Consider the following 14290-nt stretch of genomic DNA (forward strand, 5'->3'; position numbering starts at 1 on the left):
GCCTTGCAAATGATCCCCGTCCACGGCAGAAGTAAATCAAATGTATCATACAAGTCTTCGCACCGATCAATGAAAGAATCTTAGCGCCATTACATGGTCTATTGTTTGTTGTTCAACTTAGTGGTGGGGGTCTTATTTATTGAAAGGTTGCAGGGGTAAATGCCTGTATTTCGGAAGATAAAGAAGCATATTACAGGGGAAACTCTCATTGTAAAGAACAAACTTAAAAGGGAAAAGAAAAAGACTCATATACATGCAAGAACAACTCCGCCAAGATTCGAAACATGTCACATCACGACCGAGACAAAACAAGGTCTTTCTATCACGAAAACAACAAACACATTAGGAAGGACGAGAAGGGGAATCACAAGATACATCATTAGGCCGCACGGGCAGCAGTCTCGGTGCCCTCTTCGTACTTCTCCCAGTTGGCCAGGATGGAGGCAATACGAGGAGAGTTGGTGAGACGGTACACATCCTCAAAGTACTCCTTGGTAATCTCGAAGGGACGGGCAGTCACGTTGGGAATGTACTTGCCCACCAACTTGCTGGGATCGATGGTGGTCTTGTTGATCTTCTTGAGCAAGAAGGATCGGAAAGGCTTGACACCAGAGCGCAAGAAGGTACTGTGGAAGGGCACATCGATACCCTTGAGCGGGATGGTGGCGAAGCCACGCTCCAGCTGAATAGGCCGGGGCTTGGCCTCGGTCTGCTTGACACACTCCTGGATGATGCTCACCAGGTGGGCCTTGACGTCCTCAAGGGACATGCTCTGCATCAGAGCAGGAATGTCCATATTCTGGGCCTTGAGGAAGTTAAGAAGGTTGGTGAGACAGTCAAGAGCGCGGAGCTATAGAGAGATGATTAGTATCCAATATGACCAAGATCACTGAAAAAGACGAAAAAGAAGAGACTTACATCACCAGCGGCCACATATTGCATGTTAGCCACATTATAGTTGACAATCTCCAGCAACCAACCGGTCGCCTCAGAAATGTTCTCCACCACGTACTGCAGTGCCTGCTCGTTGAAGGTCTTGGAGATACGGCTGGGGTTGACAGCGCACATAGAGTAGTTTGAGCGACCCTGCTCGTCACGCTCGACAGCGACCTGCATGGTCAGGCCACGGTAGAACACGACGGACACCAAGCTCTCAATGGGCATGACATCGGCAAGGGCAGCCAGGGCCGAGTATTCACCGAGGGAGTGACCGGCGAAGCTGCTGTCACGCTGGACCAGACCCTTGGAGCGCATGTCCTCGAAACTAGCCTTCTCCATCAGGGTCAGTGCGGGCTGAGTGAACTGAGTGGCAGACAGCAGACCGGTAGGGGACCGGTAAGTGTATGAATCAGTGGTCTCGTCAATGCCCTTGAAGATCTTCTCTGACTTGATTGAACCATCGGCGTTCACGGACTCGAAGGTCATCGCCATGTAGTTCTGGCGGATGGCCTTACCCCGAGGACCACCAAAGTAGACGGTCAGCTCCTTGGGATTGTTCTTGACGATGTCAATGATGGACAGGCCGTAGTTCTCGATGAAGTGGCGATCAGCACGATCCCAAACCTCCTTGGCCACAGGGCTGCTGGCATAAAGCTCCATACCCATACCCTGCTCCTGAGAGCCCTGACCGGTGAAGACATAGGAGGTCACGGGTTGCTCGACTTCAGCCTCACCCAGCAGAACCTTGTCCTCGGTCTCCTTGTTACTGACCTCAACCTTGATGATCTTGCGACCAGCAATCATACCAACGTGCTGGAGCTTAACGGTGATCATATCGTTGGGCAGGACCATGCCGACCAAGGATACGTGGAAGCCACGAACACGGCCAATGTTGTTCTCAGCCGCCCAGGTTTCCACCAAGCTGCGCACGGCAGCACTGCTGTACATGCCGTGGGTGATGGTACCAGGCAGGTTGGCGTAGCTGGAGAAGACACGGGACACGTGAATGGGGTTGTAGTCACCGGAGACACGAGCGTAGGTCTCGTTGGAGGCCGGAGCGCGGAGCTCCAACGGAGTCTTGCCGCTGAGCGGGATGGGGTTTTCAAAGTAGACCGGCTGCTCAATGGAAGTTCCGTTGCGCTGGAGGTAGTCAATCACCGGGTTACCGTGAGAAGTGCCGGCCTCGTAGTCCACAGACGCCACCTGGATAACCTCCTTGGTGGGCAGCTCCAACAAGACCTGACCAATGGTCTGGACGTTGCTGAAAACAGTCTGGTTCTTAAAGCGAATCAAACTCTGCAGACGGAAAGTGAGAGTCTGGCCCAGGAGCTCGATTTCACTCTCATCCATGCGGAACCACTCCTTGGAGCGCAGAATGGCGACATCGCGGCTGGTAGCCAGGTGAACCTGCATGGGCACTTCGTCCTTGCGCTGGAAGGTGTTCTCGTAGTCCACGTACGCACCGCGGTACAGGAACTGACTGGTGACGTGCATGATAGCCTTGCCGTCACGCTTGATAGTACCACAAACCTCAACCATCTTGCCGGAATCCTGGTTGATCACAGCGTTGATCTGGGCAGTGGTATCGAGGACATCACCGACCTTCAAGGGCTCAGCACCTGGAACCATCTTGAAGCCGTTAGACAAATGGACGAGCTTCAACAAGTCTCCATCGATGGTGCGGGGGAAGATGGGCTTGGTGATAGCCTTCCAGCCAGCCACGATGGCGAAGTCCATAGGCGCGTAGACCTCCTTACCAGGACGGTCAACAAAGGCCTCACCAGTGTTGCCGACAGCATGGACGAAGTCGGCGACAGCCTGAGAAGTGATGGTGGTACGACCACCGCTGAAGGTGGCGGTCGTCGGGGTATCGAAAGGAACATCCTTGTTACCAAACCAGATGCGGTAGTAGAACTCTTTGATGCGATCATTGCGATCGCCCATGACCTCACGCAGGGGGGCGTATCCGGTCTCGGGGTGGTAGGTGAAGAGGAAGGTCAGAGGGACAACACCACCTTCGGCAGTGCGGCCTTCAAACAGAGTCAGGCTAATCTGACCGTTCTCATTCATCTTGGCCTCGACAGTCTTGACGAGCTTGCCGGACTGATAAGGCTCGCGCACACTAATGACGGATTTGGCGGGCTCCTTGGGGTTAGTGATTTCCACAAAGAGACCAGGGGTGGGAGCGACAATTCGCTTCAAGGGGTTGGTCTGGAAACGGTGACCCTGAACGAAAACATCGGCCATGAACAAGGCATGACGCCAGGAGTAGGAATCACCAGCCAAAAGACGTAGCCAGCGGTCCAGCTCAGGCAGATCGGCAGAGGAAGATGAAAGACGGAAGCTGGTCTTGCTGGCCTCGTCAGATATGGTGAGACCCTCGACTTCGGCCTCATCCTCCGCAGTGGCCAGATTGCCACCAAAGTATTCGATCACAGGAATCTTGCTCTTGTCACCGCCGTAGACATCGCGAAGCAGACCGGCGATGTGACCATTGTGAACACCATCAAGAATGTCCTGAACGGGCTCATCAATGATGTTAGAGAAACGAGCAGCCATAGGGCCCTGAAGGATACAGGTACGGCCAACGTCCTGATCAACAACAGCCTCCAGATCCTCACTTTGCCACAGCGAATCCTTCTTGAAGAAATACTCGAAATTTTCATCGAGCGAGGGGACGAAGGGAACGGGCTTCTGTCCGCGACGCTGGCACAGCAGCAGGAAATGCTGGACATCTTGCGCGTTGATCAGTTGGGAGGCAGCCTCAGGGTACGCAGCCAGGATGTTGTCCACTGCGGGGTAGGGAGTGTTCAACTCGGAGTAGTTTTGAAGCAGCGAGGCCTGGCCATTGGCGGTGGTGAATCGCTCCTCAACACGACGGAGGAAGTCACCAGTGAGACGCTTGAGGGAATCATCAATCCATCGGGACTCATGCTTGACGTACATGAGATCCACCATGCGGTGAGCCACCTCAGCGTAGGTCATGTCCTCAAGATCCACTGTCTCCCCGGCAGCGTTGCGACCAAACCACACCTTGTGGAAATCATCGTTGAGTTTCTTGATGATGTAGTTGCGCTGCTTCTTGAGCTCAGGGACACGCTTGGCCTTGTCGAGCTTGAAAATCTTCTGGTCCATCTCCTGCCAGAACAGGACACCCCGAGTGGCCAGCTTGTGGATAGGCTCACCCATCTCAGACAAGACGGTGATCACACCGCCAGTGGCCTGCTTGTAGGTCTTCTCCCACTCTGCGTCGTCCACACCAGGAGCATCGGCAATGGCCTTCTTTGCGTTCCTGGAGGTGTGGGCTTCCTTGGAGATCATCATGCGACTACCGAAGAGACATCCGTCAAAGGGCATGGGAGGGTAGCCAAACTTGGCAGACCAGGTACCAGAGAGATAGGGGTAGGTGTCCTCGGCGCCACCGAAACCACTACCAGCAACAATGACGATGTTGTCTTGCTTGCGGATCCGGCTGTACATCTGGAGGATCGGCTGGTGGAAGTCCTCGAATGAGTGGTGACCACCACCACGGCCACCAGTCCACTGCATCATAATAGGGAACTTGGGGTTGGCCTTAGCAATGTTGATGACTTGCTGAATGGCGTCGACGGAGCCAGGCTTGAAGGCGATGTGCTTGATACCAAGAGTCTCAATGTATTCATTGGCGACCTCGATAGAAGGCACACCTGCACCAATGGCAAGACCCTCGACAGGCACGCCCTCGGCACGCAGACGGCCGATCAGAGGGATCTGCCAGGCCATGGCCCGGGGGTTGACGTAGATCAGGTTGATTGTGATACCACGACCAGGAGGAATAACTTTTTCAATCTTAGTGATGGCCTCGGTCATGGTCTTGGCGTTGTAGTAACCGCCGCCAGCCAGCTCAATGTGGTAGCCAGCATTCATCGTGGCGGCCACAAAGTCCCATGGGACAGTGGTGGGGGTCATACCGGCCACCATGACAGGAGGGATACCCAGCAGGCGACTCATCTTGGTGTCGACATAGGTCTGACCGGTGGAGGTCTGTACGAGACGGGGACCGTGTTCCTTGACCCAGTCAACGGCAAACTTCACCGAGTGCTCATCACGATCAAAAAGCTCCGGCTTGTAGCCAACCTCAGCGTTGGTACCGTCCATCTCACCAGCAAGGATGACACGAACACCGGTACCGTCCTTGTTGCGGTTAGTCAGGACACCCAGGCCCGAAATGCCACCGGGGCCAAAGTCCACAATGTGGGTGGCACCGGGGAAAACGGTGGCCTGCTCCCAGTTGACGGCATCGTGAGTAATCATGCGGACCAGAGAGGGCACGGCACTCTTGTCGCCCAGCTCACGCAGATCCTCGCCGGTCCTTGTGTTGAAGACGGGGATGACCAGGGAGCTGGCAGGGATATCGACATCCTCCAAATCCTCCAGAATCCGATCATAAGCGGAGGTGAGATACTGGCTGTGGAAGGGGGCTGTGATGGGGAGGAAGCGGTTGACGAAGCGAACCTTCCGCTGTGTGAACGGAACACGGTTCTGGTCTAGGCCGGTAGGAGCCTTGACCTTGCGCAGACGCAGGTTCAAACCATAGAGAGAGATCGGGGGGCCGGTCACAACGAAGTTGCGGGCACTGTTGACCAAAGATATGGCAATGTGACGATCTTCCGGCAAGTGCTGGTTGGTGGCATCAATGTGCTCCTGGACCGCTGCCCGGGAGAGATCGCGAATGGACAGCATGGGGGTGGGGGATCCCTCTCCATTCTCAATCGAGTCCTGGAGCACCGAGGGAGCCAGGGAGGTGCGGGGGTAGGCCTGCTGGCTCCGCAGACCAATCCAGAACAGCATGGTCAAGGCATTCTTTGCCGCCTGGGCAAAGGACTCCCAGCTAGTAGCTGTGGCAATGGCCGCAGCGGTCACCACACCCTGTGAGTGACCAGTGGTTCCTCGAATGCGCTCGAGGAGGTCACCTGGCTGACGGCCCAGGACCTTGCAGGTCACCGTGTAGTGAGCGAGCTGAACCAACCCAATCAAGGGCAGACTGACGGGAGCCGAGACCAGGTAATCAATATCCGGCTGAGAATCCCGATCCTGGAGCCATTGGATGACATCCAGACCTTTAGGGTAAAGCTTGCTGGCCTCCGGTTCCCGTGAGAGGGTTTGCAAAAGCTCGGCCGAAGAGGTGATCAACTCCTCCACGAAGGAGGGGTAGGTGGTGTAGATGGCGCGTAGCTCGTCAAAGTACTCTTCAATGTTGCCCTGGCCACCAAAGACCGTGTAGATACCTGCGGCATCTTCGGAGGCAGCCCGGAACAGGGCCGAGTCATAGGGCTTGGTGGGCCGGCCTGCGGCAGCTCGTCCGGCGTAGTAGGCCTCCACGACCTGGTTCTTCTTGGCGACAATGCCAGGAAGCGCGGCAGCCACTGCGTGAACATCATTGCCCCGCATGAATGCCCGCTCAAACTCGTTCAGAATAAGCTTCAAGACTTCCAGGTAACTGCCCTGGGCATCATCCTCTCCTTCTTCCACCTCGTGGGACACATGGCCAATGTAGCGAGCCACGAGCTCGGCCACAGAGGAGGGCTCATCATCCAAGGCCAATTCATCTGTGGGCTCGGGTAAGGAGGCTGTGAAGCTGTCTTTCAACTGCGAGGCATGGAAATGGAGCGAGGTGGGAACGAGAAGAGAGAATTCGAGGGAGCCATGTGAGAGGATAAGAGGGCGCAGCGATTGAGAAGATCGAGGGGTGTTGATGCCGGTCTGGGGACCGGTTGATGTGCCGTACATGATGGGGGATTCTCTTTCTTCTTTCCTCTTTTTGGGGGGTTGTTGATCAATTCCCAGAGACCCAACCGGGACTCACTGACAATTGATAGATTCTATCACGAGATCGGATGAGCTTGGATTCTCTGCAATACGGAGCCAGAAAAAAAAAAAAAAAACCAAAAACCCCGGGAGTACTTACAGATCCGCAAGGTTGGGAAGATCCAAAGAAATGGACAGAGAAGATTAAATTATTAAACGCAAATTCCCAAATGATATCAAAAAAAAAGAAAAGGAAAGGTGGGGGAGGGAAGAGATGGAGGAGGAAGGGCTGGAGTAAGGGAAAGAATTGAGGGGAAAGAGAAGCACGTTAGAAGCCTCGTGATATTGGCTTTGGTCTGGGAACTTTCGGTCTTCAAGTTCTGTAAGCTCCGTAGAACCAAAAACCCCAAATTTTTTTTTTTGCTGTTGAATTGCATTCGACCCGAAACAGTTTAGGGCGGTGAGTGGCCCCAATCGTCGTTCAACACTCGAGATTATTCATCCTGCTCCTGTTCTCTTTTCGGCCGGATGTGTATTTCATGGTATTTTTGGTAATTCTAGAGGAATCCATAGGCCAGGACAATTCCAATAGGAGTACCTTCCAGTGGTTCAAGTGGCTCTAGTGGCTCCAGTGGAGCCTTGGTCATTGCATTGATCTCCTTCACTGGCTCAACTGCAGCTAGTATTGGGGCACTTCCACTTCAGTATTGGGTTGTTGGGAGCTTCGACTCCATTTTATGAAGCTTGATTGGTCACACCCGCTTATCTAAGTCTGTCAGGTACCGATCCGGCTCGACGGTGCCAGTGAGCCCCAACAAGAGCACAGTACAACTCAACTGCCCATCCCTTCTATCCGGTTGAACTCCAGATGGGGTTGATCAAGGTGACTCTAATCCCATTCAGCACACCAAAGATATATCTACATGTATTTTAGCCTCTCAATACGTCGTATCAAATATACTGTAAGAGTCCTGGGTCTCTACGTATATTTGCACGGCAAAGGCTCAAAAAGCGCAGAATCAAAAAATGCAAAATTACATAAATTACATAAATTACCAAACCAAAGGGCTGGTATCCGGTATTACACCGCCCGCTATCGTCTTCACTATCGATACTTTCCCACTCTTTTTTTTCTTTGGGCGTGAGCATTCCCGAATCCTAGTTCTCTCCTCCAGAACTTGGTCAATTCCTCCTTCTTCTTTAATTCCCTTTTCGTGTTTTGTATAATTCCTATTTTTCTCCTCCCTCCCCCTACCTTTTTTTCTTTTATTTCAACGCCTTTGTGTGGGCATTCGGGCGACTTGTTTCCGTCGCACGCCCTCCAGGACGTGTGTCCTGCTCTCTTAACATTACCTTAATTGAATCCTCGATACCCCGGAATCCTCGATAAAACAAGACCCTATTTACACATACACCCACACACCATGCGTCCGGAGATTGAACAGGAGCTGGCACACACCTTGCTGGTGGAGTTGCTCGCCTACCAGTTCGCCTCGCCCGTCCGATGGATTGAAACTCAAGATGTCATCCTCGCCGAACAACGCACTGAGCGCATTGTCGAGATTGGTCCCGCAGATACCCTCGGTGGCATGGCCCGCCGGACCCTTGCCTCCAAATACGAGGCCTACGATGCCGCTACCTCCGTTCAACGTCAGATCCTCTGTTACAACAAGGATGCCAAGGAGATCTACTATGATGTCGACCCCATCGATGAGGAGGAACAGGCTGCTGAGGCTGCCCCTGCTGCAGCTCCCGCAGCTGCATCTTCAGCACCTGCACCTGCAGCTGCCGCACCCCCACCTCCAAGTGCTGGTCCCGCCGCCGCCGTGGAAGATGCGCCAGTTACCGCCGTAGATGTGCTGCGGTCACTGGTGGCCCAGAAGCTAAAGAAGAGCCTGGCCGATGTGCCATTGACGAAAGCAATTAAAGATCTCGTTGGAGGTAAGTTCAATCAGATGTTGGAAAAGGGCCATGATGGGGGCTAACCTTTTTTTTTTTGCCCCTGGATAGGTAAATCCACATTACAAAATGAAATTCTGGGAGATCTTGGAAAAGAGTTTGGCTCCACGCCAGAGAAGCCAGAAGACACCCCACTGGATGAGTTGGGTGCCTCTATGCAGGCCACCTTCAATGGCCAGCTGGGCAAGCAGTCATCATCCCTAATTGCCCGTACAGTCTCGTCTAAGATGCCCGGTGGCTTCAACATCACAGCAGTTCGCAAGTATCTGGAGACCCGGTGGGGCTTGGGCTCGGGCCGTCAGGACGGTGTGCTCTTGCTGGCGATCACCATGGAACCGGCAGCCCGTCTTGGCTCCGACGCCGACGCCAAGGCCTTCCTTGACGATGTGACCAACAAATACGCCGCCAGTGCCGGTATAAATCTCTCGACCCCGGCCGCCGGTGGAGATAGCGGTGGTGGTGGTGGTGGCATGATGATGGACCCGGCCGCCATTGATGCGCTCACTAAAGACCAGCGGGCTCTGTTCAAGCAGCAGTTGGAGGTCATCGCCCGCTACCTCAAGATGGATCTGCGTGCCGGTGACAAGGCTTTCGTTACCTCCCAGGAAACCCAGAAGGCGCTCCAGGCTCAGATTGACCTGTGGCAGGCCGAGCACGGTGACTTCTACGCCTCCGGCATCGAGCCCTCTTTCGATCCTCTCAAAGCCCGTGTTTACGACTCTTCCTGGAACTGGGCCCGTCAGGATGCGCTTAGCATGTACTACGACATTATCTTTGGTCGCCTGCAGGTTGTGGACCGTGAGATTGTTAGTCGATGCATTCGCATCATGAACCGCTCCAACCCCCTTCTCCTCGACTTCATGCAATACCACATCGATAACTGCCCGACTGAGCGCGGTGAAACATACCAGCTTGCCAAGGAGCTGGGTCAACAGCTCATTGAGAACTGCCGGGAGGTTCTTGATGTTGCTCCTGTCTACAAGGATGTGGCCGTTCCCACTGGTCCTCAAACCACCATTGATGCTCGTGGTAACATCAATTACAAGGAGGTTGACCGTGCCAGTGCCCGTAAGCTGGAGCACTACGTTAAGCAGATGGCCGAGGCTGGCCCAATTTCTGAGTACAGCAACCGCACCAAGGTGCAGAATGACTTGAAGAACGTCTACAAGCTCATTCGAAAGCAGCATCGTCTCTCCAAGGCGTCGCAGCTTCAATTCGATGCCCTTTACAAGGACGTTCTGCACGCTCTCAGCATGAACGAGAATCAGATCATGCTCCAGGAGAACGGGCAATCCAAGAAGGGCTATAACAGCGTCAAGCGTACTGTGACTCGCCCCGGTAAGGTGGAGACCATTCCTTTCCTCCACCTGAAGAAGAAGAGCGATAATGGCTGGGACTACAACAAGAAGCTTACCGGGACTTACCTGAATGTGCTGGAGTCCGCTGCCCGTGACGGTCTCTCCTTCCAGGGCAAGAATGTCCTCATGACCGGTGCTGGTGCTGGTTCCATCGGTGCAGAGGTTCTGCAGGGCCTCATCAGTGGTGGTGCTAAGGTCGTTGTAACCACTAGTCGCTTTTCTCGCCAGGTGACTGAGTACTACCAGGGCATGTATGCCCGCTATGGTGCTCGTGGATCCCAGTTGGTCGTTGTGCCCTTCAACCAGGGTAGCCAGCAAGATGTTCAGGCCCTTGTCGACTACATTTATGACACAAAGAAGGGTCTGGGCTGGGACCTGGACTTTGTGGTACCATTCGCTGCTATTCCCGAGAATGGCCGAGAGATCGACTCTATCGACTCTAAGTCTGAGCTAGCTCACCGCATCATGCTGACCAACCTACTGCGTCTCCTTGGTTCCATCAAGACTCAGAAGCACGCCCATGGCTTCGAGACCCGCCCGGCTCAAGTCATCTTGCCTCTTTCCCCCAACCACGGTACCTTTGGTAACGACGGTCTTTACTCCGAGTCCAAGCTTGCTCTGGAGACCCTGTTCAACCGTTGGTACTCGGAGAACTGGAGCAACTACCTCACCATCTGTGGTGCGGTCATCGGCTGGACTCGTGGTACTGGATTGATGAGTGGTAACAACATGGTTGCTGAGGGCGTCGAGAAGCTCGGTGTCCGCACTTTCTCCCAGCAGGAGATGGCTTTCAACCTATTGGGTCTGATGTCTCCTGCTATTGTCAACCTCTGCCAGTCCGACCCTGTCTTCGCCGATCTCAACGGAGGTCTGCAGTTCATTCCTGACCTTAAGGGCTTGATGACCAAGCTTCGCACCGATATCATGGAGAGCAGTGATATTCGCCAGGCTGTTATCAAGGAGACGGCCATTGAGAACACGGTCATTAATGGAGAGGACAGTGGTGTTTTGTACAAGAAGGTTGTTGCTGAGCCTCGTGCCAACATCAAGTTCGAGTTTCCCAAGCTCCCCGACTGGGAGTCTGAGGTCAAGCCAATCAATGAGTCTCTCAAGGGTATGGTCAACTTGGACAAGGTTGTCGTTGTTACTGGTTTCGCCGAGGTCGGTCCCTGGGGTAACTCCCGGACTCGCTGGCAGATGGAGGCTCACGGCAAGTTCTCTCTGGAGGGCTGCGTCGAGATGGCCTGGATCATGGGTCTGATCAAGCACCACAATGGTCCCCTCAAGGGCAAGGCCTACTCTGGCTGGGTCGACGCCAAGACCGGCGATCCTGTTGATGACAAGGATGTCAAGCCCAAGTACGAAAAGTTCATTCTGGAGCACACTGGTATTCGTCTCATCGAGCCCGAGCTTTTCAAAGGATACGACCCCAAGAAGAAGCAGTTGCTTCAGGAGATTGTCATCCAAGAGGATCTGGAGCCCTTCGAGGCCTCCAAGGAGACTGCCGAGGAATTCAAGCGCGAGCACGGAGACAAGGTTGAGATCTTCGAGATCCCTGAGTCTGGCGAGTTCACCGTCCGCCTCCGCAAGGGTGCCAACCTGCTCATCCCCAAGGCTCTCCAGTTCGACCGTCTGGTCGCTGGTCAAGTCCCGACTGGCTGGGATGCCCGCCGCTACGGTATTCCCGAGGATATCATCGAGCAGGTGGATCCTGTGACCCTGTTCGTCCTGGTCTGTACTGCCGAGTCTATGCTCTCGGCTGGTATCACCGACCCCTACGAGTTCTACAAGTATGTTCACCTCTCTGAGGTCGGTAACTGCATTGGATCGGGTATCGGTGGTACCCACGCTCTGCGCGGAATGTACAAGGACCGCTACCTCGACAAGCCCCTGCAGAAGGATATCCTGCAGGAGTCATTCATCAACACCATGAGTGCTTGGGTCAACATGTTGCTCCTGTCCTCCACTGGTCCGATCAAGACCCCTGTCGGTGCCTGTGCCACTGCCGTTGAGTCCGTCGACATTGGTTACGAGACCATTGTGGAGGGTAAGGCCCGTGTCTGCTTCGTCGGTGGTTTCGATGACTTCCAGGAGGAGGGATCGTACGAGTTCGCCAACATGAAGGCTACCAGCAACGCCGAAGATGAGTTCGCCCACGGTCGTACCCCGCAAGAGATGTCTCGTCCCACCACCACCACCCGTGCCGGTTTCATGGAGTCGCAGGGCTGCGGTATGCAGCTCATCATGAGCGCTCAGCTTGCTCTCGACATGGGTGTGCCCATCCACGGTATCATCGCTTTGACTACCACCGCCACTGACAAGATTGGCCGTTCCGTACCCGCCCCCGGTCAGGGTGTCCTTACCACTGCTCGTGAGAACCCTGGCAAGTTCCCCTCGCCTCTGTTGGATATCAAGTACCGTCGTCGCCAGATGGAGCTGCGCAAGAAGCAGATCAAAGAGTGGCACGAGTCCGAGCTCCTCTACCTCCAGGAGGAAGTTGAGGCCATGCAGGCCCAGAGCGATGAGTCCTTCAACGCCTCTGAGTACATGCAGGAGCGCGCTCAGCACATTGAACGCGAGGCTATTCGTCAGGAGAAGGATGCGCAATTCTCTCTGGGCAACAATTTCTGGAAGCAGGATTCTCGCATCGCTCCCTTGCGTGGTGCCTTGGCTACTTGGGGCCTGACAGTTGACGACATTGGTGTTGCTTCCTTCCACGGTACCTCGACCGTTGCCAACGACAAGAATGAGTCCGACGTCATTTGCCAGCAGCTCAAGCACCTTGGCCGCAAGAAGGGTAACGCCGTCATGGGTATCTTCCAGAAGTACCTCACCGGTCACCCCAAGGGTGCTGCTGGTGCTTGGATGTTCAACGGCTGTCTCCAAGTTCTGGAGTCGGGTCTTGTCCCCGGTAACCGCAACGCTGATAACGTTGACAAGGTGATGGAGAAGTTCGACTACATTGTTTACCCCAGCCGTAGCATCCAGACCGATGGTATCAAGGCCTTCTCGGTCACCTCCTTCGGTTTCGGTCAGAAGGGTGCTCAGGTTATTGGTCTTCACCCCAAGTACCTGTACGCCACCCTCGACCAGGCTCAGTACGAGACCTACAAGACCAAGGTTGAGTCTCGCCAGAAGAAGGCTTACCGCTACTTCCACAATGGTTTGATCAACAACACCATCTTCGTTGCCAAGAGCAAGGCTCCTTACGAGGATGAGCAGCAGAGCAAGGTCTTCTTGAACCCCGACTACCGTGTGACCCTTGACAAGAAGACTTCTGAGCTGAAGTACTCCACCACTCCCCCCAAGCCTGAGGCCTCCAGCGAGGAGAGAACCCGCCAGATGGTCGAGTCTTTGGCTAAGGCCAACGCCACTGCGAACTCCAAGATTGGTGTTGATGTTGAGAGCATCGATGCGATCAATATCACCAACGAGACCTTCGTTGAGCGCAACTTCACTGCCAGCGAGCAGGAGTACTGCCGCAAGGCCGCCTCGCCCCAGTCCTCGTTCGCAGGCCGCTGGAGTGCCAAGGAGGCTGTCTTCAAGTCCCTCGGTGTGAGCAGCAAGGGTGCTGGTGCCGCCTTGAAGGAGATTGAGATTACAAACGACGCTAACGGTGCTCCTGTGGTTAACGTAAGTACTAGGCCTAATATATCAACTAGTGATCAGCAACGCTAACTCGCTGGTTTAGCTCCACGGTGCCGCCGCCGCCGCCGCCAAGCAAGCCGGTGTCAAGTCGATCACCGTCAGCATCAGCCACAGCGATTCTCAGGCTGTGGCTGTGGCTGTTTCGCAGCTTTAATTTCGAGATTGTCGTCTCCTTTGCCATTTTTTTCTGTTCACATAAATGCTGAGAACAGCTGATCTTCCCCTTTTCTCCCCCTTTCGAGACGTGATGACTGTGATTTATGTTTGTGTTTCTTTTCTCTAGATTCGATCCAGTTTCGTCTCCTGGTTCGTTGGTGTTTATAATGGGAGTAATGACATGCCATAATTTCATTTCGAGTTCAATTCTTCCATATTTTCTATCGTAAACCCTAGTGTAGGAGATGGCTCAAGCCTGTTCATTTTTAGATAGTACGTTATTGACTGTAAATCTTAAGTGCTCTTGCCTTTCAATAGCAAGATTTCACTTGAACTTGCCTAACGAAAATAGGAATCCATGGTAGCTTCTCCAGTGTCATACATGATTGTCATTTCTTGTTTCGTGGTCAATATGCATACAGCAACAAAGTATTATAGCAAAG

The 14290-nt window shown here is 53.9% G+C and overlaps 2 protein-coding genes across 2 annotated transcripts; one reads left to right on the forward strand and one right to left on the reverse strand.

Moving 5' to 3' along the window:
- Positions 1-238: 238 nt before the first annotated feature.
- Positions 239-6708, reverse strand: N7484_007737 (tetrafunctional fatty acid synthase subunit FAS1; the record flags this gene model as incomplete). The annotated part of the gene is made up of 2 exons (XM_057118124.1): positions 239-850; positions 919-6708. 2 exons carry the CDS (start codon positions 6706-6708, stop codon positions 380-382), a joined length of 6261 nt encoding a protein of 2086 aa, XP_056971159.1. The 3' UTR covers positions 239-379.
- A 1442-nt stretch (positions 6709-8150) lies between these two features.
- N7484_007738 (trifunctional fatty acid synthase subunit FAS2) lies at positions 8151-13845 on the forward strand (the record flags this gene model as incomplete). Its single annotated transcript, XM_057118125.1, has 3 exons — positions 8151-8667; positions 8737-13676; positions 13735-13845. 3 exons carry the CDS (start codon positions 8151-8153, stop codon positions 13843-13845), a joined length of 5568 nt encoding a protein of 1855 aa, XP_056971160.1.
- Between the last annotated feature and the right edge of the window lie 445 nt (positions 13846-14290).

This window comes from Penicillium longicatenatum (assembly GCF_028827895.1).
Source record: "Penicillium longicatenatum strain IBT 33135 chromosome Unknown contig_4_segment0_segment0, whole genome shotgun sequence".
Lineage (NCBI taxonomy): Eukaryota > Fungi > Ascomycota > Eurotiomycetes > Eurotiales > Aspergillaceae > Penicillium > Penicillium longicatenatum.